Source organism: Gopherus evgoodei, chromosome 8 (assembly GCF_007399415.2).
Source record: "Gopherus evgoodei ecotype Sinaloan lineage chromosome 8, rGopEvg1_v1.p, whole genome shotgun sequence".
In the NCBI taxonomy this organism is placed as follows: domain Eukaryota; kingdom Metazoa; phylum Chordata; order Testudines; family Testudinidae; genus Gopherus; species Gopherus evgoodei.
The window spans coordinates 7,260,918-7,274,333 of NC_044329.1; the positions used below are offsets into that span (position 1 = coordinate 7,260,918).

The 13,416-nt window shown below is 46.5% G+C and overlaps 1 protein-coding gene across 2 annotated transcripts in view; it reads left to right on the forward strand.

Moving 5' to 3' along the window:
- The window catches only part of CSF1R (colony stimulating factor 1 receptor), a 30,898-nt gene extending 17,663 nt beyond the window's left edge, over positions 1 to 13,235 (forward strand). Inside the window, exons 10-21 of one of the 2 annotated variants that reach the window (XM_030571735.1) lie at positions 1,000 to 1,112; positions 4,131 to 4,257; positions 4,854 to 4,958; positions 5,351 to 5,461; positions 5,984 to 6,146; positions 6,979 to 7,070; positions 7,226 to 7,332; positions 8,457 to 8,579; positions 9,083 to 9,194; positions 9,546 to 9,645; positions 10,511 to 10,616; positions 11,649 to 13,235. In XM_030571735.1, the coding sequence (XP_030427595.1) occupies positions 1,000 to 1,112; positions 4,131 to 4,257; positions 4,854 to 4,958; positions 5,351 to 5,461; positions 5,984 to 6,146; positions 6,979 to 7,070; positions 7,226 to 7,332; positions 8,457 to 8,579; positions 9,083 to 9,194; positions 9,546 to 9,645; positions 10,511 to 10,616; positions 11,649 to 11,780 (1,391 nt within the window). In that variant the 3' untranslated portion in view covers positions 11,781 to 13,235. The remainder of the gene's footprint in view (positions 1 to 999; positions 1,113 to 4,130; positions 4,258 to 4,853; positions 4,959 to 5,350; positions 5,462 to 5,983; positions 6,147 to 6,978; positions 7,071 to 7,225; positions 7,333 to 8,456; positions 8,580 to 9,082; positions 9,195 to 9,545; positions 9,646 to 10,510; positions 10,617 to 11,648) is intronic. The other variant, XM_030571736.1, reaches the window with a different exon arrangement.
- Positions 13,236 to 13,416: the final 181 nt, after the last annotated feature.

Consider the following 13,416-nt stretch of genomic DNA (forward strand, 5'->3'; position numbering starts at 1 on the left):
AGTAGAGGGCATCAACACACACACAGCTCAGACCGAAAAATGTGCCAAACCACTCATTTTCATGCTCAAAGCCATACCATTTTTCTCAGGTATTTATATGGATTTGCTAACTTACTTAATCCAGAGTGAAACTTCGCTTTGCAGGCTGCTGAGCGTGGAGAGGACAGCGAAACGTCCCATCTTAGACATCCCCCAAAATGGCCATTGTTCATCAGAAGGACCTGCTTTTAGTTGTTACATTTATAAGTAAAGTACTGACAAAGATCAAATGCATAATAGCCGCCTGTTTCCTACCACATGAGAATATTTTGTCCACCCCTTAGTGCATATGAACCATGTTAGCACTGGGGTAAAGTCACACAACAAGATGCTTGAGATGTAGATGGTAAGGTGGAGGTTAGTTATATTTCCTGGGTTTATTAGGACAGTTGGTTCTACTAGGACTGTATGACTGTCCTGTTCCTCCACTAGTGCTTACTGTAACATAAGGGACATGCATCTGCTGGTGCTGATATCCCACATGCAGGCCAGGACAGAGGTATATGCGAATGGAAGCACTAGACAACATTCTGTATGGACAAGGCCTGCGTTGGCCCTGGGCAGATGGACTAATAGGCTTCTTTTATTGTTAATCATTCTGGGTCAAATCCTGAGGTGTTTACTCAAAAGGATTTTACTCTGTCCTTATTCTGGCACATGCTCACTGAATATGGGTCTCAGGAGCTGTCCGTGTATTATGAAGGGCTGGGTGGTTTGTGTTATTCATCCTTGTTTTTAGTATATACTTTGTAGTACAATATCTTTTATCTTGAAAAATTAAGACCTCCCTCCCCGATCCTTTGGCGGCAGCACATCAGCTCTGGGGCCACCTCCATGTAATTAGGTACAGGGGGATTCTAGAGCAACTAGCTGGTTGGGTAAAATGCTAGCATGGATGATGCTCTAGTGAAATAAACACTTGAATGGCTGGTTCTCACTCTCTTTCCTTTGTTTCTCTAGAAAAAATCCGGATGCTCCCACATGAGCTCTTCAGCCCCACTCTCTCCACCTGTGTGGGAATATTGGTCCTGTTTTTCCTGCTGTTCTTCTTCCTGCTGTACAAATATAATCAGGTCAGACTCTGATTCCTGTTCTCTGGAGAGAGAGGACTGTCACGCATGCATAAATGTCCATATACGCAGCACTGCCCCTACCCAGCGATTCAGCCAGTGGGTTCACCACAATGACCCAGAGCCTCAAACATTTAGGCTCCTTTAACTTCCACTCCAAGCCATGGAAGTTAAGAGCCTGAGGATCTGTGCCAATGAGTTGACATCTCACTGAAGCTCCATTGGCTCTTAGCTGGGATACTGCAAGATCGGGGAATGATTGCCAGTCCCTGAGCCCATTGCTCTTGCCCTGGGCTGACATGAGAGCGATGGAAAAGGGAATTGAGGGTTCATCTTCTATTTGATGTTATTTTCCTCTATTAATTTGGAGGGGGGAAATAAGCTGGGCTGCACCTGCCCCTGCCTGGGGGCTAAAGCGAAGGGGGAGAGTACAAGAAGTATCCCCCACAATCATTTGCACCCACGCTGGGCACACTCTCAGTAGGAAGCATTAGCCCTGGACCTGGCAAACGCCAGTGGTTGTATCAGCCTGCTGGAAGGGGGCAGGGTGAGGATGGGGCTATAGTGAGCACAGCAGGCAAAGTCAGGCTATGCCCACTTAAAGGGAGGCAGATCTGCCCTTCTGATGCACACTGATCTAGAACCCCAGGAGGAATTTTAACTCTGTGCCTGCCTCAAGGCCCCTCCCCCCCTACAAGAATGTGGCTTCAACCTGACCTCTCATTAGTCACTCAATACCAGTGGAAGTCTGATGCAAACCCCCAAAAGCCCAGCCATGAATTGTACAGGCTTGTGTCACTGGCTCACAAATCTGTGCAAGATATTACTCAGAGCACTGGGCAAAGGTGCTAGCTCCTGCGTCTCTGAACTGTCACATGTGAACTGTAAGAGTATTTTGCATGGGTCAGCTGAGGGCAAAACTTTGCCTTACCAACCAGAGTTTTGCAATTTTTTCCTCAGTTTCCCCTTCTCCCCACTAAGCAAAAAGCTATTTCCACAGTGAAAGTGGGTGCTGGGAATGCTAACACCCAATTGTCTCTAGTGAGACTTCTCTATTGTCTTCAAACAGGAACTGCCCCCGTTTTCTTTTGCTTTGGGGAAATCAGTGATAGAATTTTGGTAATAAACCACTAATTGTCCCTCCTTGCACAACTGCTGAAAACAGGATTTCTTTTTCCATCAGAGTTGAAGGGTTTTTGTTTGTTTGTTTGTTTGTTTGTTTCCCCCACGGCTCTTCTGACATGCGTTTCAGCAAGTGAGCATAAGGGAGCTTTATCCTCAGTTGAACTCGTTTGTCTGTTTAAGCTGATAATTAGCATGTAATCTCTTATGAAATGAGGAAAAGCTAGAAAAGGTGTCTTCCGTTCTGAGAAATCTCAGTCCCAGACAGAGTAACTGAGACCTCAGCTCTGGATTCTACCATCACTGGAAGCCCTCAGCCACCGATATGGAGAGAGGGGCCAGTGAGGACCTGAGCACAAGCACAGCACCAATGATGCTGGGAATTTAGGAGGGCCTTGGAACACACAGAGAAACAGGAGGTGCTTCTGAAAGGATGCATCACTGCTGGGTTTCTTAATCCACCCTGGATCCCTGCAGCCTGAGACAATTCATGGGGAAAAAAATCAGCAATGCTCCCCATGCATGTACAGGCTACAGTGAACCAAACCCAGGTGCACACCTTTGATGCAATGTAGGACCTACCCTAATTGCAGCAGTTTCTGGGGACTTGGACCTGCTGCCTTCTTCTATCATTGGACAGACCTTTGTAGGTGCAGGTGTTTAATCCTTAGACCTTGGATCAGGAAGAAGGGAAAACTGCCCAGCCAGGAAACACAGAGAACTTGCACTAGCCTTAGGTGGTGTCCATCTACCTCAGTCTTTCTCCCTTTCATGCCTGTGGCCTACCCAGCTCTCTAACCATCCACACGGGTGACTCACCTTTGTCTGCAGCTGCCCAGCAACAGCAGGAGGAGGAAGAAGCGGTGGAGGAGGAAAAATTTCCACATCCAGGAGCTTGGCCGCAAAGTGAATCATCGCATTGAGCCAGCACGCTCCACTCCTTCTGCCAGTGGACAAAGATAAGACCAAAGCCCTGCTGTGCAGACAGAGGAGATGTCTCATGGGGATGGGCAGCACAGATCACTCTAATGCCAAACTGTTTCACTTCCTCTTTTTCCTTACATCACTCTGGTCTCCCCCATCCTTCTGACGTGATATTGACAACAACCGTTTCAAGCTGATGGCTGCTTCTATCCACCGCCGAGGGCAGCTTCCCTGCCCGTTTACTTCTGCTGGAATCAGAAGCAGGCAGAGGAGGAGAAATGCTAAGTTCTACTTCTCTGTTTTAAAAGGAACAAAACACATGCCAGTGCTGTGCTCAGCGAAATGGAGTCAGAGCACAAGGCGGTGCTGGTTCAGGAATGCAATGGGGAGGAAGGGAGGCCCCTTCAGGAGATTTCCACTGAAATGAAAGCACCTGCTATGCTGACATCTGCTGCCCACTCAAACCATCTAGAGAGGTGCTTCCTCCATCTGTGGGACACACCAGCTGATCTAGCACCATGTTCCCAGATGCTCTAGCCTGCTCATTCAGAGAATGAAAAGAGACAGACAGTTTAGGAGAACACTGCAGGCCCCCCTGCTGCTACTCGAGGAGGAAAATGGGAGTGCCAGCCTAAATGCCGACTTCAGCTGATGGAATGTGTAGTCCTTAACATTCAACCAAGAACAGGGGGCAATCATGTTTCACTACCAGCCAGAAGGACCCATGATGTAGGTCATAATGCTTAAGACCAGCCTATCAGCTTTCTCTCCATTCACCCCACATTCAAAAGCAAGAAGCCCTAGATGGTATAAAAATAGGACTCTCCACAAAATCTATGGAGCTATGTGAGGAGAGCGTGATGCCCCAGGGAACATGGTGGGGATTTAAAGTCATTATGATAAGCTGCATTGGTTTTACAGAGCCTTGTAGAGCAGGAGAAGGAATCTTGATTAATCAGATTCTCTTCTTTACAGAAACCAAAATACCAGGTGCGGTGGAAGATTATTGAGGCCTGCGAAGGGAATAACTACATCTTTATTGACCCCACCCAATTGCCTTACAATGAGAAATGGGAATTCCCCAGGAACAACCTGCAGTTTGGTGAGAAACATTCAGAGCTTCTCTATTGTTGGTCGGTGATTTGACTCGCAGATCCAGATTCTCTGATGTGCAAAGCTAAAAGGACGCTGACGATGTCCAAACCCTTGCGTTCTCTTGCGTACAGGATTGAACAATGCAATACAATATTGCCCTCATCCAAATGCTCACTTCCTCTTGCATGCAGAACTACAAACAACATGATCCTGCCCTTTCTGCAGCCTTCCATATGCTCTCACATACAGAGCTAGGGTGATATGATTCTGTCCTGACTTGTCACATGCAGGCTCACACATTCAGAATGAGATCACCCTCTCTAGACTTTTTCTGACATGTAGAGCTAGATTGATTCCATGTCTGGACATTCACTTCCTTACAATTCTGCCTCCACTCCCAGTGAATGTCCCATACATGTGGGCAGAGCTCCATGTCACTCGTGGATTCCATATTGCTCACATGTTCTGCATCTTGCCCGGGTTCTGCAGCTGACATGTGACTAGGCCATCCGGAGGGTCTGTCCAAAGCAGTTCTTTTGAAAATCACCATCACTGGGTGGTTGTTTGGTTGGTCGGTTCTTCTAAGCACATTTTTTTTTGTAGGAAAGACCCTGGGAGCAGGAGCCTTTGGAAAAGTGGTAGAAGCCACTGCTTTCGGGCTGGGGAAGGAAGACACTGTCCTCAAAGTGGCTGTGAAGATGCTCAAATGTAAGTCAAGAGCAGAATGCAGAGCAAGACACACTGAAAACACAAACACATGTGCATAAAATTTGGGGTGTGCTTGTTGCACTGGTTGCCAATAATGGATTAAAATGCATGTTTTTTAGGCACCATTTGTGGCAAGGCAGCCATAGCTGTCCTAGGCAGATATACATCCAGGCAAACAAAGCATGTTCATCATCTTCTCATGCCTCAGCTCTTTCCTCTTCTCTCCCTCTCCTTTTTTCTATTGTTTTCCTCTCTCGTTTTTTCCTCTTTCATCCCCTTTCCTGCCTCCCTCAGCTCTCTCTCACCCTCTCTTTTCTCCTTCCCCCCACCTCTTCTCTTTCTGTCCCTACTCCATGTCAGACTTGAGGTAATCTTTTCCAATCTGATTCCAGCAACAGCCCACACAGATGAACAGGAGGCCCTTATGTCTGAGCTGAAAATCATGAGTCACTTGGGCCACCATGAGAACATTGTTAACCTGCTGGGAGCCTGTACTTATGGAGGTAGGATGAGATGGCACCATTCCCTCTAAGAGCCTCAGTAGACATCCTCCTGAATTCTGTTTTCAGTGACACCTCCACCCCCAGGGGAACACTAGGGCCTTTACACACTTAAGTTGCTGACTCCTCCTATAGTCCCAAGGAGATGGTCTGCTTGGATGATCATAATGGTGGAACATTCCTGTGAAGGCTTTCCATGCTTATTTCTTCTTCAGGGAGCTCCTGCCTGCCTGAGCTAGCAAAGCTGCCCATCCTATTGCTTAGCCAGGCTCCAAGACTTAGGGACCATTATCATGGAGACCTATATCTGACCGAAGCTGCAGTCTCAAGATTATCTAACTTATTAGAATCTACCATTTTCACTAGAGATGAAGACTCGCACCAAACCGATGTATGTACTCATGCGCCTATTCACTCCCACACATTCAAGCATGCCATTCTAAAGAGGAAAGCAGGCCACCAGGAGAGAGAGGGAAAGGGTGCAATGAAGTCACCTCTTGGTGATTACCACTTCCTACTTTTTAGGCCCAATTCTGGTCATCACTGAGTACTGTCGCTATGGAGATCTGCTGAATTTCCTGCGGAAGAACGCAGAGTCCATAATCATCCAGGACTCAAGCCTGGACTCCTCTCTGGAAAGCACAGCCGATTACAAAAACATCTATCTGGAGAAGAAGTATGTCCGAAGGTAAGACTCAGGACTGGAGATTGTACATGCAAGCACTGGAACAAATTGCCTAGAGAGACCGTGGAATCTCCATCACTGGAGATTTTTAAGAGAAGGTTAGACAAACACCTGTCAGGAATGGTCTAGATAATACTTAGTCCTGCCATGAGTGCAGGGGGCTGGACTAGAAAACCTCTCGAGGTCCCATCCAGTCCTATGATTCCATGTAGAATTCTAGTGCCTGACAGCAGGAGGCAATGGGAAGGTTTAATTGGCGTGAAATTGGGAGGTCATGGTAGTCACACGTAGAAATATTTCACTTAAAGTATAGTTAATTTTTTGAAAATTCTCTGTAAAGCCAGAATGCACCTGGCCAGGCCTTGGAGTGGAAAATTGTGACTGGCACATTTCAGAAACCTCTGAAAATTACTGACAACGATTTCCACACAAATGTGATTTTATGCTTCTTATTCATTCTCCCCCCTCGCACTCCTCATCTGTTACTGAGAGAAAACTATTCCATTGTTTGCAACTGGTGTCATGTCTCAGAATGAGATCTAGCCAGTCACACGGATCTAGGAAATACCTTTTACAGAAGGAAAAGTGCATTTCTAGAAAGGGTAGTTACAATCTATTTCTTTGCTGAATGCTCCCACACACAATCTAATTAGCATGGGGTATATACATCATTATTCACTTTTGCTCTGCAGTTCAGCTTTTAAAATATGCCAAACCTAACAGGTAACTTGGAAGTGTTTTCTCTGCCCAGCACCCTGGGGTCAAAGGATGAAAAGACAGATATAGCCCCGATTGTTTTTAACTTGTCCCCTCTCTGTTGTTCTCTCTGGTTCAGTGATAGTGGGTTTGCAAGCCAGTGTTTGGAGACCTATGTTGAAATGAGACCTGTGCCATCAGATTCCATGCCAGCAAGAGGTAAGTTACAAGGTATGGTTTCCATCTCCCATTGGGCTCTGCATTCTGATAGGCATACTGCTTGTATCATTCCCCATTGTGGGCCAGGATCCAGTGCACTCAGCACTTGCATCTCTTGCCAGAAGACACTTCTTGAGTTAACCATAAAGAGCTCTTCTCTGTCCCAGGCAAGAATGCAGAGGAAGAACAGGATACTCGGCCCCTGGATCTATATGACCTGTTGCTGTTCTCCAATCAGGTGGCCCAGGGAATGGCCTTCCTTGCCTCAAAGAACGTAAGTGGCAAAGAAGATGGTGGCCCAAGGGCTGCCCACCAGGTTAAGAAAGAAATACACAGTTAGCCCATAGCATAAATCATCTGAGGGACAAAACTTTTGTCAGCCTTGTGAACTGGGGTGGAATGTCTGTCCCTGAGCCTTCTGAGGATACATGCCCCTTCCATCTTGGGCAAGGGGGCTAGCAAAGAGGCCTCTAGTATTCAACTTCCACTTTTTTGGGATGCAGGATAATGGGTCTTCCTTGCTGATGTGGCCTCACCCAGTAGCCAGTTCAGATTTCATTCCATAATCCTGCCTATATGTCCTGGAGAGTGACAACTGAATTGTATGTGTATGTTGTGTGCCATTTTCACATCTCTTCCACTTGGCTTTTACATTAGGGCAAGAGTTAGGCTCTGCACAGCCCTGCACTTAGTCTTTTTTCTCAGGAAAAAGGAAAAGACGGTGACAGTTGAGATTTCTGCCTGAACCTGGTTATATATATTTTAAGAAAGAGCAAATGTACTGACTGTTCTCCGTTGACATGGTCTGCAAAGACCCCATACATCTGACACTCCATCAACACGGCACCCAAGGGCAAGGCTGAGTGATTCCAGGATATAGTATGAAGTGTTTCAGAAGCGAAGTGGAGTGAACTGGATTCAAAAAAGAATTTAAATAAGTTCATGGAGGAGAGGTCCATCACTGGCTATTAGCCAGGATAGTCAGGGATGTAACCCCATGCTCTGGGCAACCGTAAACCGCTGGCTTCCAGGAGCCAGCAAGAGAAGACAGGTGGATCTCTCCAAATTGCCCTGTTCTGTGCACTGCCCCTGAAGTTCTGGCACTGGTCAGTGTCAGACACAGGATGTTGGACTAGATGGTCCATTGGTCTGATTCCATATGGCAGTTCTTATGTTGATAACAAATTGTAGGAAGGGGCACATATAAAATGAGAGCACCTGAAATTGTAATTGCTGACATCTAGTATTTCCAAAGGGCTTCATCAATTCACCTGCCCTGCAACTGTTGGGTAGGCAATTACCACCTTCTTATAGGGAAGAAAGGCAGAGGTTTTGAGCGTTCCATCACTGTAGCAGGATAATTTATTTGGATGCTGTTTTGCCATCTGTTCTGTCCAGTGCATCCACCGGGACTTGGCAGCAAGGAATGTGCTAGTGACCCACGGACGAGTAGCCAAAATCTGTGACTTTGGGCTGGCGAGAGATATCATGAATGATTCAAACTATGTTGTCAAAGGCAATGTAAGTAACTGGGAGCATTAGCAAAGATGAGGTATAGGGCAGGGATTCTCAAACTTCATCACATCGCAACCCTCTTCTGACCACAGAAAATTACTACATGACCGGAGGAGGGGAGACCAAGGCCAGAGCCCTCCCAGGTCCCACAGCCCAGGATGGGAGGTCCAAAGTCCCACCACCCTGTGCGAGGTGGGTGGGGCGAACTGAAACCCAAGGGCTTCAGGCTCAGGCAGGGGGCCTGCAACCTAAGCCCCGCCCCCCAGGGCTGAAGCCCTCAGGCTTCGGCCCCAGGTGGTGGGGGTCAGGCTTCAGCCCTGGGCCCCAGCAAGTCTAAGCCAGACCAGGCAAGCCCACTAAAACAAGGTCATGACCCAACCCATAGTTTGAGAACCATTGGTGTAGGGTGTTTAAGGCGGGGAGGATGTGGTTAAGGACAGGTGGGGGAGAACAGGACTAGAATTGTGCAAGAGGCAAGGTTGCCCGAGTGGAACGTTTTGCCCTTACAGGCCCGTCTGCCAGTGAAATGGATGGCCCCAGAGAGTATCTTCGACTGCATATACACTGTGCAAAGCGATGTGTGGTCCTATGGCATCCTCCTCTGGGAGATCTTCTCGCTGGGTAAGGAAGGGTCCTTCAGAGTTCTCTTTGTATTTCACTTATCTCCACTTACCCAGACACAAATGTCTTTAGGCAACGAGATTGGGGAAGGGCTGAGTGAGAAACTGGGCTGTGGGAAGTAGGGCACAAAGCAACCTATTTAACACCAGCTGTACAAATTACTCATCCTGGTCAGTGTCTGTTACCATCAGCAACCTGCCACAGTAACTGTCCTTCTCGGACACGAGAAACTCAATCCATGCTAACTCCTGCAGCACCACTCCAAGGCATGTTGCTTATTGAGCTTGATTGCGAGCTCTCTCGTTATCACTTCTGCTCTAAACCAGAGCTTGTTTTCTGTTGTGGTTGCAGGTAAAAGCCCATACCCTGGCATGCTAGTGAATAGCAAGTTTTACAGCATGGTGAAGCAGGGGTATCAGATGGCCAGACCAGACTTTGCTCCGATGGAAATGTAAGTACAGCTGCCCGGAAATGCAGTCGCTGCCCCTGGCAATGCACAGGTAGCAAAGGAAGCAGGCACCACAGCCAGTGAAAAAGCTAGTGGTAGGTTATTCAGGGTACTGAGAGCCAATGAGCTCTGCTGCTGGAAAGTTAACGATTTACTTATTAAAGCGCTACAGATAGACTCAAGCCACAAAGTTTCCAGCCCGATTTCCAACAGGGCCAGTTTGGGAGTGTTTGGTCTGGGATTTTGTGTCAGACTCACTCTGCTTAGAGCCTGTCATTTTGCTGCTGAAGATGGCGCGTAATGCTACAGGCAGTAAGGCCATTGTCTAGGGATATTGCCGCTGGATATACTAGCATGTAAGGATGGGGCTTTCTGGGAATAGACTGTAGTTTCCTTCCAGAAAGCACCCATGACATGACACGGCACCACCTTGTAAATATTAAGGAAATGGTTTTTTATCCCAGTGAATCCCCTTAACTATTGAAGGTAGGAATGTAAACATTCTTGCAGCCAGCAGAAAAGCAGCTAGCTATAATACACAGTCCACACTGGTAAATCAGGGACACCCTGAATATGTGGCTTCTGGCTCTTTAGGTTTCTAGCAGGAGTCTGTACTTTGCTCTCCCAGAGCAACTTCCAGCTGAGGAACTCAAAAGCACTTTACCAATATTTATTAGTTACTCCTTCCTTGCAAGCATGTAGGGTAAGTACACAGAGAGAGTGAAGGATGGCTCAGGCCAAAAGGTCATACACCCCAGGGATGAAGTACATCCATCCCATTACAGCCCCCTGGGACAGCCTTGGGCACATCAGCATGCCCCTTGCTCAATGTGAGGCTAACACTAGATACTGCTGTTTGATGCTGCAGGTATCGCATCATGCAAGCATGCTGGAATCTGCAACCCACCCAACGGCCCACCTTTGACGAGATATGCCATTTCATTCAAAAGCAACTGGATGCCAACAAGGAACAGGTGAGACACTTTGGAGACTTAGGTGCAGATAAGTAGGGGGAGAAAAAAGATGCTCCTTTCCATCCGCCAGCAATCCAGGGCCCTGCCTTATCTGTCCTTCTCATTTTTTAATTAAAACACACTTTTTAGTGCTGGTGGAAAGCACGGAGAGGTATGGAACTGGAATACAAAGTCCCCCAACTTGCCCTCACATAGGTACATTAGCAGCACTAGTTTTCCAACAGCATCCATTTATTTCAGCACTAGGGACCACTAGTGAGTGCTAAGAAAGTGGGTAAGCCACCTCGCTGATTCAGTTGAGGCTGCTAGCAGCCATGATGTTCTGCGATGTGGACACGTCTACATCTCCATTTCACATGGGCAACTGGTGGCAGCAACTGTACTTTGTCACTCCTAACTTGGAGTGGCACAGAAGCAGTGAGGCAAGAGATGCCACCTTATGAACAGCATCCTGAGCTATCCAAGTGGCCGTAGAGGAAGCACTGATTTGCTGGCACCTAAGCAGGACATTGATTTTCAACATTAGCTCCCTGACACTTAAACATGCCACACTCTTGCCTGGCCAGTAGCAGCTTTTAAATCAATTAAGTGCTAAGAAGGCTTAAAAAAAATAATACCTCACTTAGTACTGTGCATAGCTGGAGATGGACAACAACTTCTCAGTGTCGTAGCCTCTCTGCTTTACCAACTGGAGCACAAGTTACAGTCGTGCCATAGAAGAGACAGTATCAACAGCACATACCGTATTAACCGATTACATGGGGAAACTTGAAGTCTAGTTCATGCCTTACATATCAGGGTAGTGCCCAGCTCCTGTGCATTCGATCCCTACTGAAATCAAAGGCAATTCTGCATCTCCCCCCAAAAGATAAGAAAATCCACCAATATAAATCTATGCAAAAATGATGAGTCTCCTGGGTGTGGAAGCAGGAGCAGCATTTTCGTTATGGCAAGTGATATGGAAAACTACGCCACAGCTGGGTTTAAGTAAACTCAAGGGACTGAAATCTATTTGCCTTTTCTTACTTCAAGGACTATACAAACCTCCCCAGCAGCTCGGAGGAAGACAGCGTGTGTGAGCCTTCTGGCTGCTGTGAAGAGTCCTGTGACCAAGCAGAGAGCAGTCAGCCTCTTCTGAAGAGCAACAATTACCAGTTCTGTTAACGTGTAAGGTCAAATTTGGATGGCTCTTCCCCCATCATTGCAAAGGGCTTGGTCCCTCTCTTGGCTAGAAGGCAGGTTCCTCATGCTCAGTGTCTCCTTATCTCTGTGCTTTCTGAGGTGTGAAAGAATTACAGAATTCCCCCCTTGAAAGGGCATCATTAGAGGAGCTAAGAGCCAAGACTCATGTGTGATTCCTACAGTTATGTGGAAGCATGGCTCAAAGTCACCAGGAATGTTAAACATGATGCATGTATAGGAGGAGAGGATCAGATCCCCTTAGTCTCTCACCAACACTGGTGACATACAGGCCCATTGATGCAGTCATCCTGACAAGCAGTTCCTAACTCCATGCTAGTCAGTTCGTGCTTGGCTGGCTTTTGGCTCCTAAGAAGTTTCCAAAGGCCAGTTTTGCAGGCGGGCATGCATGCACCATGTATTGTTCTACACGAATATGTATTGGTATGCCCCTATAATGGAATCCTTGTTTCAGTATGTGAGTATGTGTGCCTGCAGGCACAAGAGCTTCAAAGTAAGTCTCTAACTCTGACACAGCCTTGCCTGTTACAGTGAAACAACCAGCTTTTTTCTTCACCAGTCTCCCTCCCTCTCCTCTCAGCACGTTACAAGATATCAGTTATAGCTGAAAGAGCTTCTCTAGCATTAAATGTGTGGCATACCCCCATCCCAGCTAAGTGAAGATGAGGATTCTGCATCTCATGTCACCCAAACTGCTGCTGACAACGCTCAACATTACAGATTTTGTTGAGACGACAGTCCCTGTGAACCATTACTGCTCCAGAGGGAAAATGTCCCCAAGTGAAATTTAAAGAGAGCATGGCTGTACTTCACAAGAGGCCTGGGATGTAAATCCCCATCAAGGAAGGAATGGCAGCTTTTTATACTGATCTGGAAACAGCTCAACATTATACACACACTATAATGTATGTTTGAATTACTGAACAATTAATGTAGCAGCTCAGCAACTACTGCCTGTACCACAAAACCCTTATGGGACTGTTTTAATGTTATACAAGATCATTTTTTCATAAGCTAGGGCCCTGTGCCCTCACAGGAAGCTTTTCTAAATCTTTAATTCTTTTACTAATTACTAATTCTATACCACAGCCTGGTCTATATTAGTGCAAGACTTCCGGTAAGGGAGTGTAACAAATGTTAGCCTTACGAGACTGCATTGCCAACATAGATTAGTATGACAGGGTATATACACGGACCTGGCTTAGGCAACTGTTACTGTACAATAGCAGCTATCTAATTTGGCCTTTATCAGACTACTACTATCAGTTACTTTGTGGGCTATTTTTAATTCAATATAGGATTAAATCACGTCAAGTGGGTGTAAAGTTTAAGACAAATTATTTCTTTCCACTAAATACAAGCTAATGCATTTCCACTTTGCATTATAATGACAAAAATAAAATGAACATGATTAGCACAGCAATATCGTTAATTTTTTTCCCTCCAGATGACCTCATAGGAGTCTCCCCTCCCTTCCCTTCAGGCATCAGAGAAACGGTAAAGCCTAGCCAGTCAGACCTACTGATTTGCTCTAATAATTATTTAGGTAGCTAACTAACCCCTTTTTTTTCCAGTTGTTGGCACGTTGACTTGATTAGAA